General features: G+C 37.0%; 1 protein-coding gene and 1 long non-coding RNA gene across 3 annotated transcripts in view; both read left to right on the top strand.

Moving 5' to 3' along the window:
• The window catches only part of ZNF326 (zinc finger protein 326), a 29602-nt gene extending 27150 nt beyond the window's left edge, over positions 1-2452 (top strand). For both annotated transcript variants that reach the window (XM_052801931.1, XM_052801930.1), the window contains one exon: positions 1728-2452. In XM_052801931.1, the coding sequence (XP_052657891.1) occupies positions 1728-1892 (165 nt within the window). In that variant the 3' untranslated portion in view covers positions 1893-2452. The remainder of the gene's footprint in view (positions 1-1727) is intronic.
• A 1801-nt stretch (positions 2453-4253) lies between these two features.
• On the top strand, positions 4254-15335 carry LOC128148507 (uncharacterized). Its single transcript, XR_008237299.1, has 4 exons — positions 4254-5925; positions 6628-6791; positions 14201-14347; positions 14683-15335. It is a non-coding gene; the product is annotated as an uncharacterized LOC128148507 (long non-coding RNA).
• The last annotated feature ends 285 nt before the right edge of the window (positions 15336-15620 follow it).

Here is a 15620-nt window from a genome sequence, read left to right as displayed (position 1 = left end):
AATATTTGGCTGAACCTAAGGAAAATGGCACTAGAAGCTTTGCAGCCAGGAGGTCTTTTGCACTTCTATTAAAAAGGAAAGTAGATAAATACAATTTTGGGGAGTTGCACTAATCCTTACTGAATTAAGGTTTGGATGCTCAGTCTTTTTATTTCACAATGCTTTCCGTTGATGTTGGAATTGAATTGGTTTGGGCACTTGCTTTTCCATACAACTTTTCATGAAACGGTTTACTGAGCTAATAAATATTCTTAGTATTTCAAAGTTGGACAGTGTTATCTATTCAGTGAAATACTCTTTGGTGTTCTGTAGCCCCATGGTGCTTGACAATAGTGGATCATCTAGAAGTGGCATGTGTTTTAATTGAGGTGTGGGGTTTTCATAGGGCTCAGGTAAGTTAAGATACTGGCTTTATATGTATGTGACCCTTACCTATGAGAATCTACTTCTAAAAAAGCCAAACTTAGTATCTTAAAGAAGTTTAAATACTGCTTTATTCATGGGATTTTATGTGGCAGCTATGTCTTTGATTAGGCTATAGGTTGATTGGGCTCAACAGACATTACCATCTGTGTGCTATAGGCTGGCCATTACAAAGTGTGTGCATAAAATTATTCTGGGACTTGGAATAACATGGTCTCAAAGAATTCTGCTTTCTTTGGGTTACTGTTTAAATCTGAATTTGTTTTTTCTTGATTTTGGAATAACAAGCCAAGTTTTTGTTCAGTGGCATTTGCTAAATGTTTTTATAGCTTTCTAATTTTTCAATGATTTGTAGGCCACCTGGAAGACCCTACTTGAAAAATGTAACTGAAGTAAAAATATTTAAGCAAAAAAGGGCAAGGGGCCTAGTACTCAATTTTTTTTTGGGGGGGGGGTCATCTTTTAAATAATGTCCTTGAAATCCCAGTCTTAGTGTAGTTAGTGATTGGTGTCATATGTTCAGATCAGACTTGCTCTGTCAGATGTTTGAACGTGAAAGAAGCTTCAGCAAAGAAACTCCTAATACTTCATGTTGTTGTTCTATATTGTTTATTGATTATTTATAGTTCTTAAATACCTGAAACAAGTGAAAGCTGAGGTATGTCTTATACTGAATTATTGTATGAAATACAGAAAATGTGAAACTAGAATGCCAACATATTTAAAATACTGTCTGAGAAATCTGCTTGATAATTTTTCTAGATAAGCAATGGAACGCATTTCAGGCTAATCAATGTAATTTATTATTCTAGATTTCTTTTTCATTTACTTAAGAGTTTGCCTTTTTGATAGAATTATTCAGAGTGAATAAAGACTAAATAAGGAAAAGCAGAGCAAAACTCGTGTTCAGATTTGGTTTTAATTGGGGAGAAAAAGGAAGCAGCAGTAGTTCTTAATAAAAACATGTTGAAACTTAACCACGTAATTTTAATTTACTGAATGTTGAAGTTAAACTGAAGTTTGTGTGTACCATAATTTGGCTTTTTCTCAATGCCATTTCTACTTTCATTAAAACAGTTTATTGGGATCCCAGTTTACGGTGTGCATAAAAATGAGGTGTTGCTAATTTTAAATCGAATCTGTTTTGATTTTCTTGCTAAAAACCCCCCAACTATTAAAAAGCTGTATAAAATACCATAGCATTTTTTAGTGGCTGCCCTTTTCATCCACTGAAATGATGACTATTATTTTATTTTATGTTTGAAATAAATTTCTAAGTGTTTGTCTTCAATCTTCTGTTTCAGGGTGAAAATCCTTTTGAAATTAATGATCAGGCTCAGGAACAGCAGACAGAAGAAGAGGACAAAGCTGATGAGCCAGTTGAGGGTGAGGAAGAAGAGGAAGAAGAAGAGGAAGAAGAAACTGAAGAACAAACTGACTTCACTTTAGACCACACTGAAGATAACTAAGTGCAAGAAAATGAAAATATATTGGGGGGGGGGGCAAAACAGCTTTTTATTTCTGCTCTAAAGTGGCTAAGACTTTTTAATAGTCTCAAATGAAGTTGTTGAAGATTCCCCACCATATGCATGCATTCCATTCCGTGGAGAACTTGTTTATATAATTCCTCTGTGTTTCTGATTCTGTTTAAAATGAAATTAAGATTATTTTAGTTGAGCTTTTTATAGAAAACTGACTGTTAAAGCTGATTAAAACATTGTGTTGTATATTTTTTTAAGCATCCTATTTTTTGGTGTGTGTATTGAAAGTTGGATATAATAATAATTTTTGGTCTAATCAGTTGAAAAGGCGGGTCTGTGGGGTAAATATATCAAAAGCTGTATGGCATAAGCTTATCATATTTACCTCTTAGTAAAGAATGAGTAACTTCAAAAATTGTGCTGTTGAGTGTGGCTGTTTTGGGGACTGCATTGCACTCTGTATAATAGAGTATATGTTATAATATGCCTTGTAGCTTTTTGTGATAAGATGTACCAGTTTGTAGCAATAAAACACTTAAGAAATGTTACTGTTTTAAAGTCTCTGTAGTTAAGTATTTCAAGTATTTCCCCATGCTGACTACTAGATTGGTTTCACATCAAATCTTGATTGATATCATGATTGAAATTATTTAAAATTTGTAGTTGCATCTTAGTGACGCATGTTATTTATTGCTGATTTTTGATGTATTCAGACTCTACCTACCAGGACAGATAAGTGCTTTAGCCTTCATAGTGTGCCTTGGGGAAGCAAGCTTTCAGTATATTTATGTGCTGTGCACTGTTGTCTATCTTAGAAATTATATATAAATACACTTGGTGTTTTTCCACAGTTCCTTGTAATCTAGCTTTTAACTAATGAGAACTGAAAATGTCTTATTTAACTATTTCTAAGTACAGCTAAGTAATTTGCATAATTTTTCCCTGAATGTGGTAACTTAACAGAAGTAAGTGTACAATATCTTGTGGTCATTATGGGGAATTTTTTTCAAAATCTTATCATACGTGTAATTTGTGCACCTTTCTGTTGGAGAACCTTTGTGTTAATTTGTAGCTGTTGCTGTATACAGGTAGAATAAGCAGAGAGTGGACAGAGGTTAGATGGAATTAAAATACCTCTAACCTGAAATGTGAACCAATTTGTTTTTCAGTGATCTATTGCAGAATTGGGGAAAGCATGCAAGTATTATGGGGGAATACTTGATTTAGATGTTAGGCCACCAGAAAGTCTAGTAGCAGTCAACTCCAAAAAATACTGTGTATTGTAGGCATTTAGCTGTTGCCTTTTAGCATAGTTTGGAGAGTAGAAAATACAACATTGTGAGGAAAGAGAGAGGAAACTGAGTTTGGTGCCTTCACCTCTTGTTTTCTGTATGGCTTATATTTTTCCATTTTAAAAAATCAGCATGATGTAGACTTGATTGTTGTAAGTGGGTTAGGTTGGAACTAAAGTTAGTATGGGTTGGTTGAAAGATGTGTTAAGTCTGCAGCTGGTTGAACAGTATCTTTTGTGGATATGTAAGCTTAAAATAACAAAGTACTCCCTAGATCTCTAAACACTCATTCTCCTATTCTCCATCTTAAGGCTAGGATTAAGATTCATATTTGCATTACTTTTAAGGTATAATCTCCCCTTCTGCCTTACAAGCTGGTCACTCAACTATTTATATGTTCTGTTTGTAGATCTCTTGCCCTACAAGAGGAAGACGCTGATCTCTTCCCAGACAACAGGAACTGTATCAGTGTTCTAGAAACTGGCGAGAGCTTTAGCATGAGAAGTTGTTTGCAGTAGTTAAGAGAACTGAGATGCTGCCCAGATTTCTGCAAGTGGTGGGTTTTTTGTCTTTGTCTATGGCTCCTTCACTAGTTGGAGAGAATTAAGTTGCTTAGAAGCAGCTAAGATAAGCCCTTCTACCTAAGATCTCAGTACTTTATTTCCATTGTTATAGTAATTTTATCTACTATGACCTCAGGATCTTTGAACTCTTAAGCATTCTTGACTTCACTGCTAATCTAAAATACATAATTGACGACTGCTGTATACTGACAGTTCTCACCTATAAAGTGTGTTAAGTGATAGCTTAAACTTAGATGACAGATTTTGGATGGGGAGGAACTGCTGATTGTAATGGACAAAATTACCCTTTTCTATAGGCTTAGAAAGAACTTTTAATGGAGTCCCTGGGTCCCTTTTCCAGCTAGTGTTTTATCAAATTAAAGTAATTTCCTACACCAATAACAAAGTATGGAAATAATTTCAGAGGGAGTAATGGCTGCCCATTCCAGATGACGGATTCGTGGTAAGCTGTGCTCCCCGTGCCCCCCCCCCCCCCAGTTATTCTGAACTGAGTGGAGATTGCATTTGTTTGTTTCAGAATCTCAGAAAAAAACCCACAGTTTTAGGCAGTTCTGGATGAAGGTGCATGCTGGAATATACAGGTATATTTATTTACCCATCCCTGCTAAGAGACCTTTCCAGTTTTCTTTGCATTCACCGAAGACCAGCTATGTGCTGTCAACTTCTGAACTGTTTGTAAGTGTTGGTTGCAGTAACACATGCCTTTCTCTAGATAATTATCTAAAGAACCTTCTTGGAGTGTTGACTACCCTAGGTGATACAGTTTATAATACCACAAACAATTTGGGAGCATAGTTGTATCCCCCAGTCCCTAAAGACCAGGTTAACTAAATGAAAGATCAGTGGAAAACTGGATTTGAAATGTAGTTGTTGATGGTTCACGCTCCAGATGATGACTGGTTACTAGTGACTGGTTTCTTGGGGAGTCAGCTGATTAAGGACAAGCAGTTGGATGGAGTTTAGGCAGCTGGTGGGTATAGGTCCTGTCCTGGAATCAATATTGAGAGGTTTGATAAGGAATTTTGTGGTTGATAAAAAGTGGCATCAGGTGATGTGAAGTATTTCAGGATGTTTAAAAATGTCTGTTGGGGAATAAAAAAGGCAAGATCTCTCTAATCCTGTTCCAGTGCATGAGCTGTAGAACTCTTTTAGTGTCTTGCTTGAGTGGAATCAACAGAGAAGGTGTGGTACCTCTGATCTGAGTAGCCAAAACTGCATGACATGTTTCAGGTGAGGATTTACTTTGCACAAGAATTATGGGGATTTGACTTGCACAGTGATGCTAATGCTGTTTTATTTCTGTTGGAAACACCTTGCTGTGTTTTTAGTCTTTTACAGGACACTGCTTAATGGTGTGTTGTTGTGTTGAAGAAATACATGCAACTTGTTTCATGTTGTAACTACCTGTTTCTGGAGCTAGAACTTAATTCAATTCTTTTTGCTCTGAGAAATGTTGAAAAAAATATTCTGTGGTTTTTTTGTTTGTGTTTTCTGTTTGGTTTGTTTAGGGTTGAACTTGCAAGGAAGTGAGTACAGTAGAAAGAAATACGGGCACTAATCCTTGCAAATTTACACATACTGAATAACTACTATATGTGTGTATTCTTGTGTGTATTGCAGCCCAAATGCACTAGGCTTTTTATATACAGTTATTTTTTGCTACACAGTATAACTGTAGAACAATTAGTATCATGCTCATGTAATATTTGGCTTGTTTTCGTGCTATGCAAAGGATTGAAATCTTGAAATGAGCCTGTAGATTCTCTTGCTTTGGCTTTTCCTGTATTGCTTATAGTTAAGAATAAATTAAATCAGTTTTCAGCTTGCTGAAATATTAACTATACATTTTCTTCCTGTCTTCTGCCAACAGACTTCTACAAAAAAGTATCAAGCTTTTCTTTAAATGCCAATCTAATCTTCCAGTATTTTTCAGATGCTGGAATGCCTCCTGCTCTTTTTAAGCAGCACTAAAATAGAGGATCCAGAGCTTTTGTTCAGTTGGTTATCCTTCCACTAAATGAAGTCCTCACCCACTCAGCTTTTAGGATTGTAGGGAGAAACTTTATTGTAAGGAATGCCCATAACCATCAGAGAGTTGGGTCTCTCCTAGATGCTTCCTCCCAACTTAAAGCAAGGAAGGGCTTGGTAAGTCCCACATATTCTTGGGTCTAAAGTCTGCAATGAAGTCCCTCTAATCATGTGAGAGCATTGAAATTTTACATCAGATGTGTTGGCAATGAAGGTTTGTTCTGAGCTAAGTATAAAAATGAATAACATATCATCTGTTTAATTTGTTTTTAAGTTAATTTCTAAAATTGTCCTAAGTTGTGGTGGGGTTTTTTTTGGTTTTTTTTAGGCTTAGTGTTGTACTTGCTTTTAAAATAACTGTAACCGCACTAAGTCCTGCAGCTCAATTCAGCTGTCTATAAACAGGTTTGACTGGTTTTAAATACAGCTAGCCAATGAATAAGCCTTTCTGTATAAACAGAAATGTGTATAAACTGAAGTCCAACATCTAAAACAAAAGAGCTTCTGATCTTATTCTACAAATCTAAGCTTTCCTCATCCCACCCTTTGGTACTTCAAAGCTGATGCCCACAGGAAAAGGAATAAATACCTAGAGGGTGATCTGGAGCATCAAAATCTGCTGAGGCAAAAACATAAAAGTAGAAGGCTTCTTAACAAGACCCCCTAGTATCCTGTGATTCTGATTTAAAACAAAGTTCTGCCTATATGCAGAAGTGTGGTTGCTTTTTTGTTTGTTTGTCTTTTTCAGGATTGAATAATACCAAGTGTTGTGGGAGAACAAGGAATAAATAATCTGCTTGCCTTTGTGGTCCTCTGCAGGTCAAACATTTGAGTCTTCACACCGAATGTGCCTGTTCTTTTTATGGAGACTTGCTATCTTCACTCCTTTGTACTCCATACATCTTCCTCGTGGACTCTAGAACATGTGTATTCCAAACTGTTTCTGTGTTTGTAGGGTTCTCTGTATACCCAAAGCTGTGAAGGTAAGTCAAGAATGTTGGGAGTTTTTGTGGGGTACCAAAAAAGCTAAGAATGGATAATATGGTGGCAGGAAGAATGCATATATTGTGAATAAGCATAACCTGTGGCATACTTAAGTGAGTATTTGTCAAAGATTGTAAAAAGCAGAACAGCTGTACGGACTATGGAAAAGAGCTGCAAGTGTTGATGTGCTCCACTTAGAAAAGAGCATCTTCTCACTTCAGAAGAGTCATAAGATAGATGTCCTTCATCACCAGCTAATAACATCATGGTCCAGTCTGTAAGGTTGCTGTATCATTAAACCATCAATGGCTAAGGTTTCTTCAAGAGGACCTGTCAATCAGTCTTCCTCTTTTCACACTGAGATGACTGAAACATGTTGGAGCCTGTTTTAATTTCCCAGAACATAGATAAGATAAGCATGTAGCTACTACACATATGGCAGTGGACAATTTACAGTTGCCTTAAGATGTAAATGGGCTTTATATTTTATGAATATTTTACTCTGTGTTAAAGGCATCCATCTGGAAGCTAATTACTCTGAGGGAGGACACTGTCATGGCAGATCAGCAATTTGTTTAGCATGCAGTCACTGTTTACCTGGAGTACAGTGACATACTCCATTAAGGCCATAGATTTATAAGGCTGGAGAGGACCACTGTTGTATAGCCATCCTAGCTAATGCCAGCTGTGTTTTTCTTGCTGATCAAAGGTCTTTTAGTTGGGCTAGAATATGTATTTTGGAAAGCTAATTTATTTTAACTGTTATTCAGACAAGGGTGAATCTTATGCAATCTCTACGACTTTTAATTTTAAAAGCCTAAAATGGATTTTGTTGGTATAGTGTGGGGCTCCATATGGCATTGCCCTGTTTTTCAGCCTTTGTGTCTTCTTGCTGTGACTTTTTGTTTCTGTTAGTGATAAATAACACACTTGTTAAATGCCACAGTAAACAACTTAAAAAACGGGGCATGGGGGTGGAAAAAACAATTCTATTGACTACTAAGCAATCTGTGATGCTGCATGGGCATCTCCTCCCTCAAAAGACTGGCAAAACTATAAAGGTATGAGAGCCGAGTTCTCTGCCAGACTCAGCCATAGGTTTCCCATCATGTGTCTCTCTTACGTGTTTTCCTTTGGAGAAAGTGAGGAGTCAGTTCAGGCGTTGTGAGGCTAAGTCAGTGCAGTTGACTCAGTGGAGGGAAAGAGGTTTACAATTTAATTATTGGTAGTATTGATTACAGCGGAGTTCAGCATTGAACAGATGTAGTTGCCTGCCTTAGCTGTGAAGGTTTGTCTAGAAATGAGTATGGTGCCCTTCCCGGGAGGAGGGATACTTTGTCTTGTGTTGTGCTAGTTCTCTATGTGGAAATGCACAGAATGTGAGGTAGGGTCAAGAAGGGCTGAAGGTCTTACTGTATTACTCTTCAGAACTTCTTGTCCAGTCCTACTCTCTGTAGGTATCATGGGGGCTACTAGAGTCATTGGGATGGAGTAATCTCTATGACCTGTCCTTCTTCTTGCCCTGCAGCCATCTGCTGAGTGTATAGAACATATTGGCAGATTTTGTATTTCTCAGTGGTTTCCTTAGGACTATGTATAGGAGTTAGGATCAGGTCAGGTTGCAGGCCAATGTTGTAGCAGTTCCTAGTGAAAAGACTGCAGGATCTCTAGAGTGTCCCAGTTCTGAATCTGACTGACTGAACACCCTCTTGGTAAAACACAATTGTTGTGTGAAATGGGTATATGTAAAAGATGTTAGCGTTCCTACTTGTGTGCCCAGTCCTTAAATACTACATTATAAATGTTTTTCAGTGAAGGGTTTATTTCTGCCACTGAAATTCCTTTGCACCTTTTGAAGACTGTCAATAGCATGATGTTAAATAATGTCATAAGTGTTTTTTATGCACAGCAATTACGATTTAAAAAATCTACCTCATTCCATCTACTGCTTGTCTGAAGGTAAAACCTTTTACACGCTGTACTGTTACAGTGCGCAGTCGTCCTAATGCTGGAGTTCTCAACCCACCGTGTACCAAGGGGTTAATTTGTTTCCATCACTGGGGATTTGAATTGCTCATCAGTGCTGAGGTCACTGTCACTGTTAAATGACAGATGTCTTTCTGAAAATCCCTTGCATCTTTCCTTGTGATGTAAAGTTCAGTGACTGCAATAACAGGGTGTTGTTCTTTAATAACTGTTAAATTTATTCTTTAGAGAATTTACAAAGATGTCCTATTGCTCTGGGAGAGCTCCCTTGATGCCGAACTCTGCATTTTCTTTTTGCATAATGCCTACAGATTTAGAGCCACTGTACTCCCAGTTGTATAGCTTCTGTATCCCTTGTTCAGTGCTGCTGAAATACTCGTAAATCTCCTTTCTTCTAGTGGCTTTGTGCAGCAGCTGGGGTATGACAATAAGGTCCCTGATCTATAATTCCAGACAGCCCCTGAGGGTGAACACATCGACCAATCCTCATCCCCAACGTAAGCCCAGGGAACTCGCTGTCCCTGGGAGGTAGTCGTCTATTTGTATTCTGCACGAAACTCTTCTTGATGCTGGACTGTTGTTCACTTAGAGAATTATCCAGTGAACAGTATATAAACTCCCACTAGAGATTGAATGCATGTAAATAAAGCATGCCTTAAGTCTAGCATAATGTAACTTTAAGTGAGAAGAAATAGATTCAATCTAAGCACCTTGTAAGGCTGCATTCATTGCTCAGATCTGCACAATGCAGTCACAATCTGCATTTCTGTGTCACATGGACAAGAGGTAAGGAGGACAGCTGTATAGGTTTTCTAATTCCAGGGATTTCCTGGCTTTTTATTGAATTTGGTGAGGATACAACACTGACTTCTTTTAAAAAACAGCTGTGTTTTAAATACCCTTGTGAAATAGCAACATTCACATTGTAACAGAGAGAGACATAGTTTGAAAAATGTGATTCATTGATTGATTGACCTTTATGCTACACATGCCTCATGAAAATGTTACTTTATACTCAGTGTTTTCACACCACCTAAACGCCTGGCAGGCATTTCAGAGTACAGACAGAAGATGATCCCTGCCCTACAGCCTTTGCAATCTCCTTGTAATCTCTAGCTATATTCACTTCAGGTATATTATTTTTGCAACTTTCATGTCTGTATAGCAGCATTGACATGTATTTTAACTATAAATTATTTAGAAAGGATATGCTTGAAAGCTGGTGCTCATTTTCTTGTAAACCTCCATCATCTGTTTTAAACCTTGAGATTAATGAAGTGTAAAGGGCTATTTTTAAATGCAAGGTGTTAAGCTGCTATCAGCCTTTGACTGCACTCGGCTTATCAACCAGTTTTAATGCTGACACAATTGTCAGACTAACTTTATTTTCTGCAGCAGCTTTAAAGCAGATTAAACTGCTTCAGTTTAGTGATTTGCTATTTGCCAGAAAAATATATTCAGTATATGGAAAACAAGTCACGTGTTCGATAGAAGTAGTATGCTCTCTGTGAAGTCCCCAGTGCATTGAGGCCAATGGCAAAGTTTCCATTGACAGCAACACAGCCAGGGCACCACCCAGCCCGTTTTAGTAAGATCAAGTGTTGGACACTTCATCAACACTACTCTTACAAAACTGATAGTTCTTCTGATATTATGGAAATACAATTCCATATGTCCTCTGTGAAAGCTAATCCATAAAGAAAAGATGAAACCTTAATGGAACAAAACTCTTTTACTTTTCATCTGTAATTTCACATTAGTTTCTTGTGCATATTTTTAAGAACTGGTAGTCTTCTCTCCAGCTCCTCCAGAAAGGTAACAGAATACTGGTCTGTCAGAAGAAACAAGAATAGCTTAGGACAAACCAATGGAAATTCAAAGTCATATTTGACTTGGATTTCCGTCTCCTTTGTAAAGATAGCTCTACATTTATGGCCTTTAACCTATCCTTCCTCAGATGGAAATTCAGGAGGGCAGAGAGAAAATCCTGTTTAAAGCTTAAGTGTCTCTGTCCATTGAGACTCTATTTTTTTTATTTTAAACAAAGGATTCAGCTGCCCAAATTGAATATGGAAGTATGTAAATTCATCCCTAATAAACTTGGATTTGTACTGAAAGCGTTAAAGATTATAAAACTGCAGTAGGCTCTTTGAATTAAGGTGGGTTTTGTTATCAGATAATCTAAATAAGGGATATTTCAAGCTCTGAAAGTAAATGTAAAATAATTATTGTCTCTTTAGTCTTGCTTAATTGCAGCAAAACTCGGTAAGCACAAAGTCTTAGTGAATGTAAGAATGTGTACATAAAACAATGTTCAGAGCATGCAAAGTTCTGTGCCAAAGCACGGCAGTTTGCTAATTACTTTTGCATGAGAGCCAAGCACTGTGTTTGTTGAGAAGATGGACATTAGTAGGTTTACAATATTTATATAAGTGTATGATGTAATTAATGTAGTCTTGGTTAGCTAAAATGAACTTTGTGTCAACATTAATTTGTATTCGTTTTATCCTTGCTGCTCTCAAGAGGTTCCTTTTAGCTGGAGATACATGACGATATCATTTTTGGGACATTAAATATGGCCAAAATAAGGAAGGACCTTCAGCAAACAGAACTAGGTTGCTTCCATTTCACAGATTTTTCAAACAATCAGATTTTCATGTTGTGTTTCTTACAAAAAATGCTCACAAAGACTTTATCGTACTAATTTAATAATGTTCTAAACATTTTCCTTTATGGTTCAGAATGGTTTTCAAAGAAGTCAACAAGCATTTCAAAATGAAAAGATATTTAAAATGTAAAAGATACCAGTTAATGCATGAATTTTTAAATGCAGTAGGATTTCTTTGTGAAAGCTTTATTCTTGCAAAGAGGTGTTACCTCAAGCAGAAACCAACAGCTTCCTGCTTTACAGAAGTTGTGGCTGTCAGAATCTGAATTTTGCCTGATATTTTTGTGGATGCTATAGCCTTTACTACTTCTTCTCATCCATATCATAAATGTTTACTTAATTTCCCTGGAAGTATGCTGAGGGAACATGGCAAAATCAGAGGCAGCTAAATTCTACATATTTGACATGATACTATCTTTTCACTTTCTCTTTTGCTCTATTCTGAGTGTCTTTTGCTCTAGTTAGAATCTTGTGTCTCGTGCCTATGGAGGGTGCTGTAATGGTACCTCTATTGTGGTAATTGTTCTTCCTACATATTAGACACGTTAGCCAAATGTTAATTCTTAGGTTGATGTCAGTATTGTAAATCAAGATCAACTTATTCTCCCTTCTGCCCGATTCTTTCTTCCCCTATCACATTTGTTTTACCACTCATAGTCTCTGATTTCTTATTGAAGTGGTAAGGATATTTTATACAGGACTAATTTCTTCTTTTCCCCCTCCCCCCCGTTGTTAATTCTCTATTTTTTCCAACCTTTGAATCAATAATAAATGATGTTGGAAGCATAAATATGGACAGAGAGGCAGGTATTAATCTTTGAAAGAACATACAAAAGGAGTTACCCATTCTTCAGCTCCTCAAACTTTTCTTAAACCTTTTTCCTATTTTTTTTAATGTAGAAACTATATTTAAATCCAGATGCAATTACAGTACTGAACACTGAAGTCCAGACAGATCCAACTGCAGCGTACCTTTCATGTTATGGAAACTAAAGTGCCTGAGATCTTAAGTGACTAAAATAAGACACTCAAAATGCAAAACAAGAATGCAAGGTTGCATGAGCACTTTCATTTTATTTCAGACCGCTATTCTCTTCCTGTAAGAGATTTTTTAACTGTTTAGTTCTGGGGACCCATGTTGTCTTTCCAAATGGAGTTTGGCCATAATTTCTTTTTTCAAAGATTATTGTGGAGTTCTTTTTCCTAATTTAAGAAAAATATTCCCAATTACAAGGGGCTTGATTTTTATTTTTTCCTAAGTTTAAGTCAATGTCCATCTCTTGAAAAATTCTTTTGGACTTTATTGGCAGACTATCATAAAACCAAGCTGTTCAGCCTTAATTTTAACGTTACAGTAGAAGTATACAAATGCAGAATGTTTGTAAGATGTTTGTCTAGTGGTATTCCCTAGCAATATTACATTTCTACCTTTAGTTTTGTTGAACTTGCATGATGGAGTACAGTTGTGATGATACTATTATAAAATTCTTAACTGTGCTCATAAAACTTCTTGTATTTGTTCCTTTCCTCTGAGTTGGTCAGAAAATATCATAAGCCCTTCACAGGAGAACAGACTTCAGGTTGCACCAATTCTATCAGTGGAGTTAAAATACTTTCTTAAAATCATGGGGGTTAGGTCCTTTACATTGACCTCTCAGTTTGGAGAGCTTCTATGGGTTGGGAAGGGATTGCTTGAAAGAGTTTTTGTTGTGGTACTTCTATTTTTTTTTTATTTGTTTGACTGCTATTTGAGAGCACTGGTAGTTAACAAAACCAAACGAGAACCCCAAACCAAACCCCCCAAAACCTCCTTGAATAATGGTGGTATGAGAGGAAGTATTGCTTTAGAAGTAACCGAATAGGGGTCAAGGGTTCTCTGCTTGTATTTAGCTCTTCCAATGCCTTCTGATGTCTTGTAGAAATTAATTTTGTAATAGTTAAACTTTTCACTTGGATAAGGAAATTGTAAAAGTTCATAAAACAGCTGAAAGTATTTTGGGGTTTCGAGAGAGAGCCTACCACAGAATCACATATTTTATTGCTACCATGACTGAATAACCCCAGGACTTCTGTTTAAATAAAATGCCTACTCTGTACCTGTGTTCTTTGTTGAAGATGATGCTTTCATTTAATTCCTTTTCCATGAGCAAAAGAACTGCTCGTTCAGTGTTTCAGTCCTTGTATTTCCAAAGTGGCTCTCCATGGTTTCCATTAAAAAATTGTTATTTTGTGGCATGTGAAACTCATCTGGTTTTCAGTTCCTCTTGAAAGCCTTGCTTTTTTTTGGCTTTTTTTCTGGGAAATTCACAAAAAAAGGAGTTGTGGTGGTGTTCTTTAAAACAAACTCAAGATGAAAAAAAAAAACAACCAACAAAGTCTGAATTGCCGAGTCTGTCTGACTGTCTGTCTTAAGGCTTTATAATGGAGGCCACTGGTATAGTTTCTGTGCAGCAGTGGTTAATAAAATGAGATCCCGAGTGAACTTCTTGGAGGCTTTTTATCCTCTCTGGTGGTAGGTAGCAGAGCCTGGTGTAATCCTGAGATGATCAGTGTTGATTTGTTAGGTTCTATGGGAGTAGAATCTAGACCACGACTGAGAAAAGGCCTTCTCGCTCCCTCTCGTTCTCCGGATAGCGTGTGCTCTTCTTACATCTTTATAAGCTGTCCAGAGCAGGAGCTGTCTCTCTTCCTGCCAGGCTTCTCAGAAGTTTTGCCATTAACCCTAATGAAAGATAACTTTTTCTCTCCATGCAGATTCCTTGATTTTAGTAACAGTCAGATCTGAAGGGTTGTTAATGTTACTGGAATAATACATGTTGGAACAACTATCGATGGGGTCTCCTTCTGTGTGAAGGAGGGCTTTGCTTAGAAGAGGATTAAATCAAGGGTGTATCTAAAAAGGTATACTCGCCTTGTTTTACTTCATACTGGCTTTCAAAGAGTAGAATTAACAAAGGGGATCTTGCTTGTGTGTTTGTATTCCCTAGATGCAAACAGTTCATTATGTTTTAAAGTTAATGACATACTCTAGATGTTTGACATTGTGCTGATTCTCTGGTCACAAGTGTTTAGCGCAAATGCAACTTGAATGTCTGATGGAAGAAGGAAAGCAAGGAAGAGAGGTTTTCTTTTGTTTCAGTGATTTCAGTTGTAGACGTTCAGCGCTTTTTAGTGCAACAGAAAGAAAGTCCGTTGAAGCAGGGGCTCAGACTGATTCCTTCTGCTTTCTTTTGCAGGTCTTGCCTTTCATAACAGAGCGAAACAAACCCAGAATGTTTGAGGAATATAGCCTGTAAAAGGGAAGAGGCTGTGTACTCCTGTGAGAGAAAGCAGAGGTAGAAACATGGCTGTTGTCCTACATGCACTGAACATAATACTTAAAAGTGGAGTGGTTTTGGCCCGAGGAAAGCCATGCTGGTAGCCCCAGTAATGGATGATTAAATGAGTGAGTGATTTTGGGGCAGTGACTTCCAGCTGAATATAATTGAAAGCTTTTAGCAATCATTCTTCCCATGGTGGTTGTGCACTCCACGTTTAATCGTAAGCAAAAGAGCTGGTTGGCTGGGGTTTTTTTGTATTTTCCAAATAGTTTTATAGCATTCCCTCATTTAAACTCAATAAAGGGGGAATGATAATTGTGACTTTGATTCTTCTGCCTGATCCAGACAGATTGTGTAATTGTAGCTGAATTCCAAGCTCTTTTTACTATTCTGTGAAAAGTCTGGGACTTTGGACAGAGTTCTGATTTTTCTGTCTTCTCCCACAGTCTGGAAATTGACAGGTAGAGGGCAGCAAAGTTCTATTTTTTAGGTAAAGTTCAAACAATTTTTTATTGAAGTGTTTTTTATCAAGCTAAATAATGATTGTGTCAGTTTGATGCATTGGTTGATGCTCTTTCTGAATGATTCAAAATTAATTTAAAATTTTCAATTAAGAAAAAAAATTTACTAAAATACAAATAAATTTAAAAGAACCTTGCCTGCAGTACAATTTAACTGGTTGTGACATAGCTGCAGTACAGGAAAAAAAATAGCTTGCAAAACCAGTTGAAGGACAGCTTTTCAACATCAATAGCAAGAAACTTGTGCGGGTTTGTGCCAAAATCTATAATTACAGACTGCATGCTGAATTGTATAAATGGAAACAAAATGAAATCACACACAGATATCTCCCA

The sequence above is a fragment of the Harpia harpyja genome, chromosome 11 (genome assembly GCF_026419915.1).
Source record: "Harpia harpyja isolate bHarHar1 chromosome 11, bHarHar1 primary haplotype, whole genome shotgun sequence".
Lineage (NCBI taxonomy): Eukaryota > Metazoa > Chordata > Aves > Accipitriformes > Accipitridae > Harpia > Harpia harpyja.
This window is presented reverse-complemented; position numbering and strand designations above follow the sequence as displayed.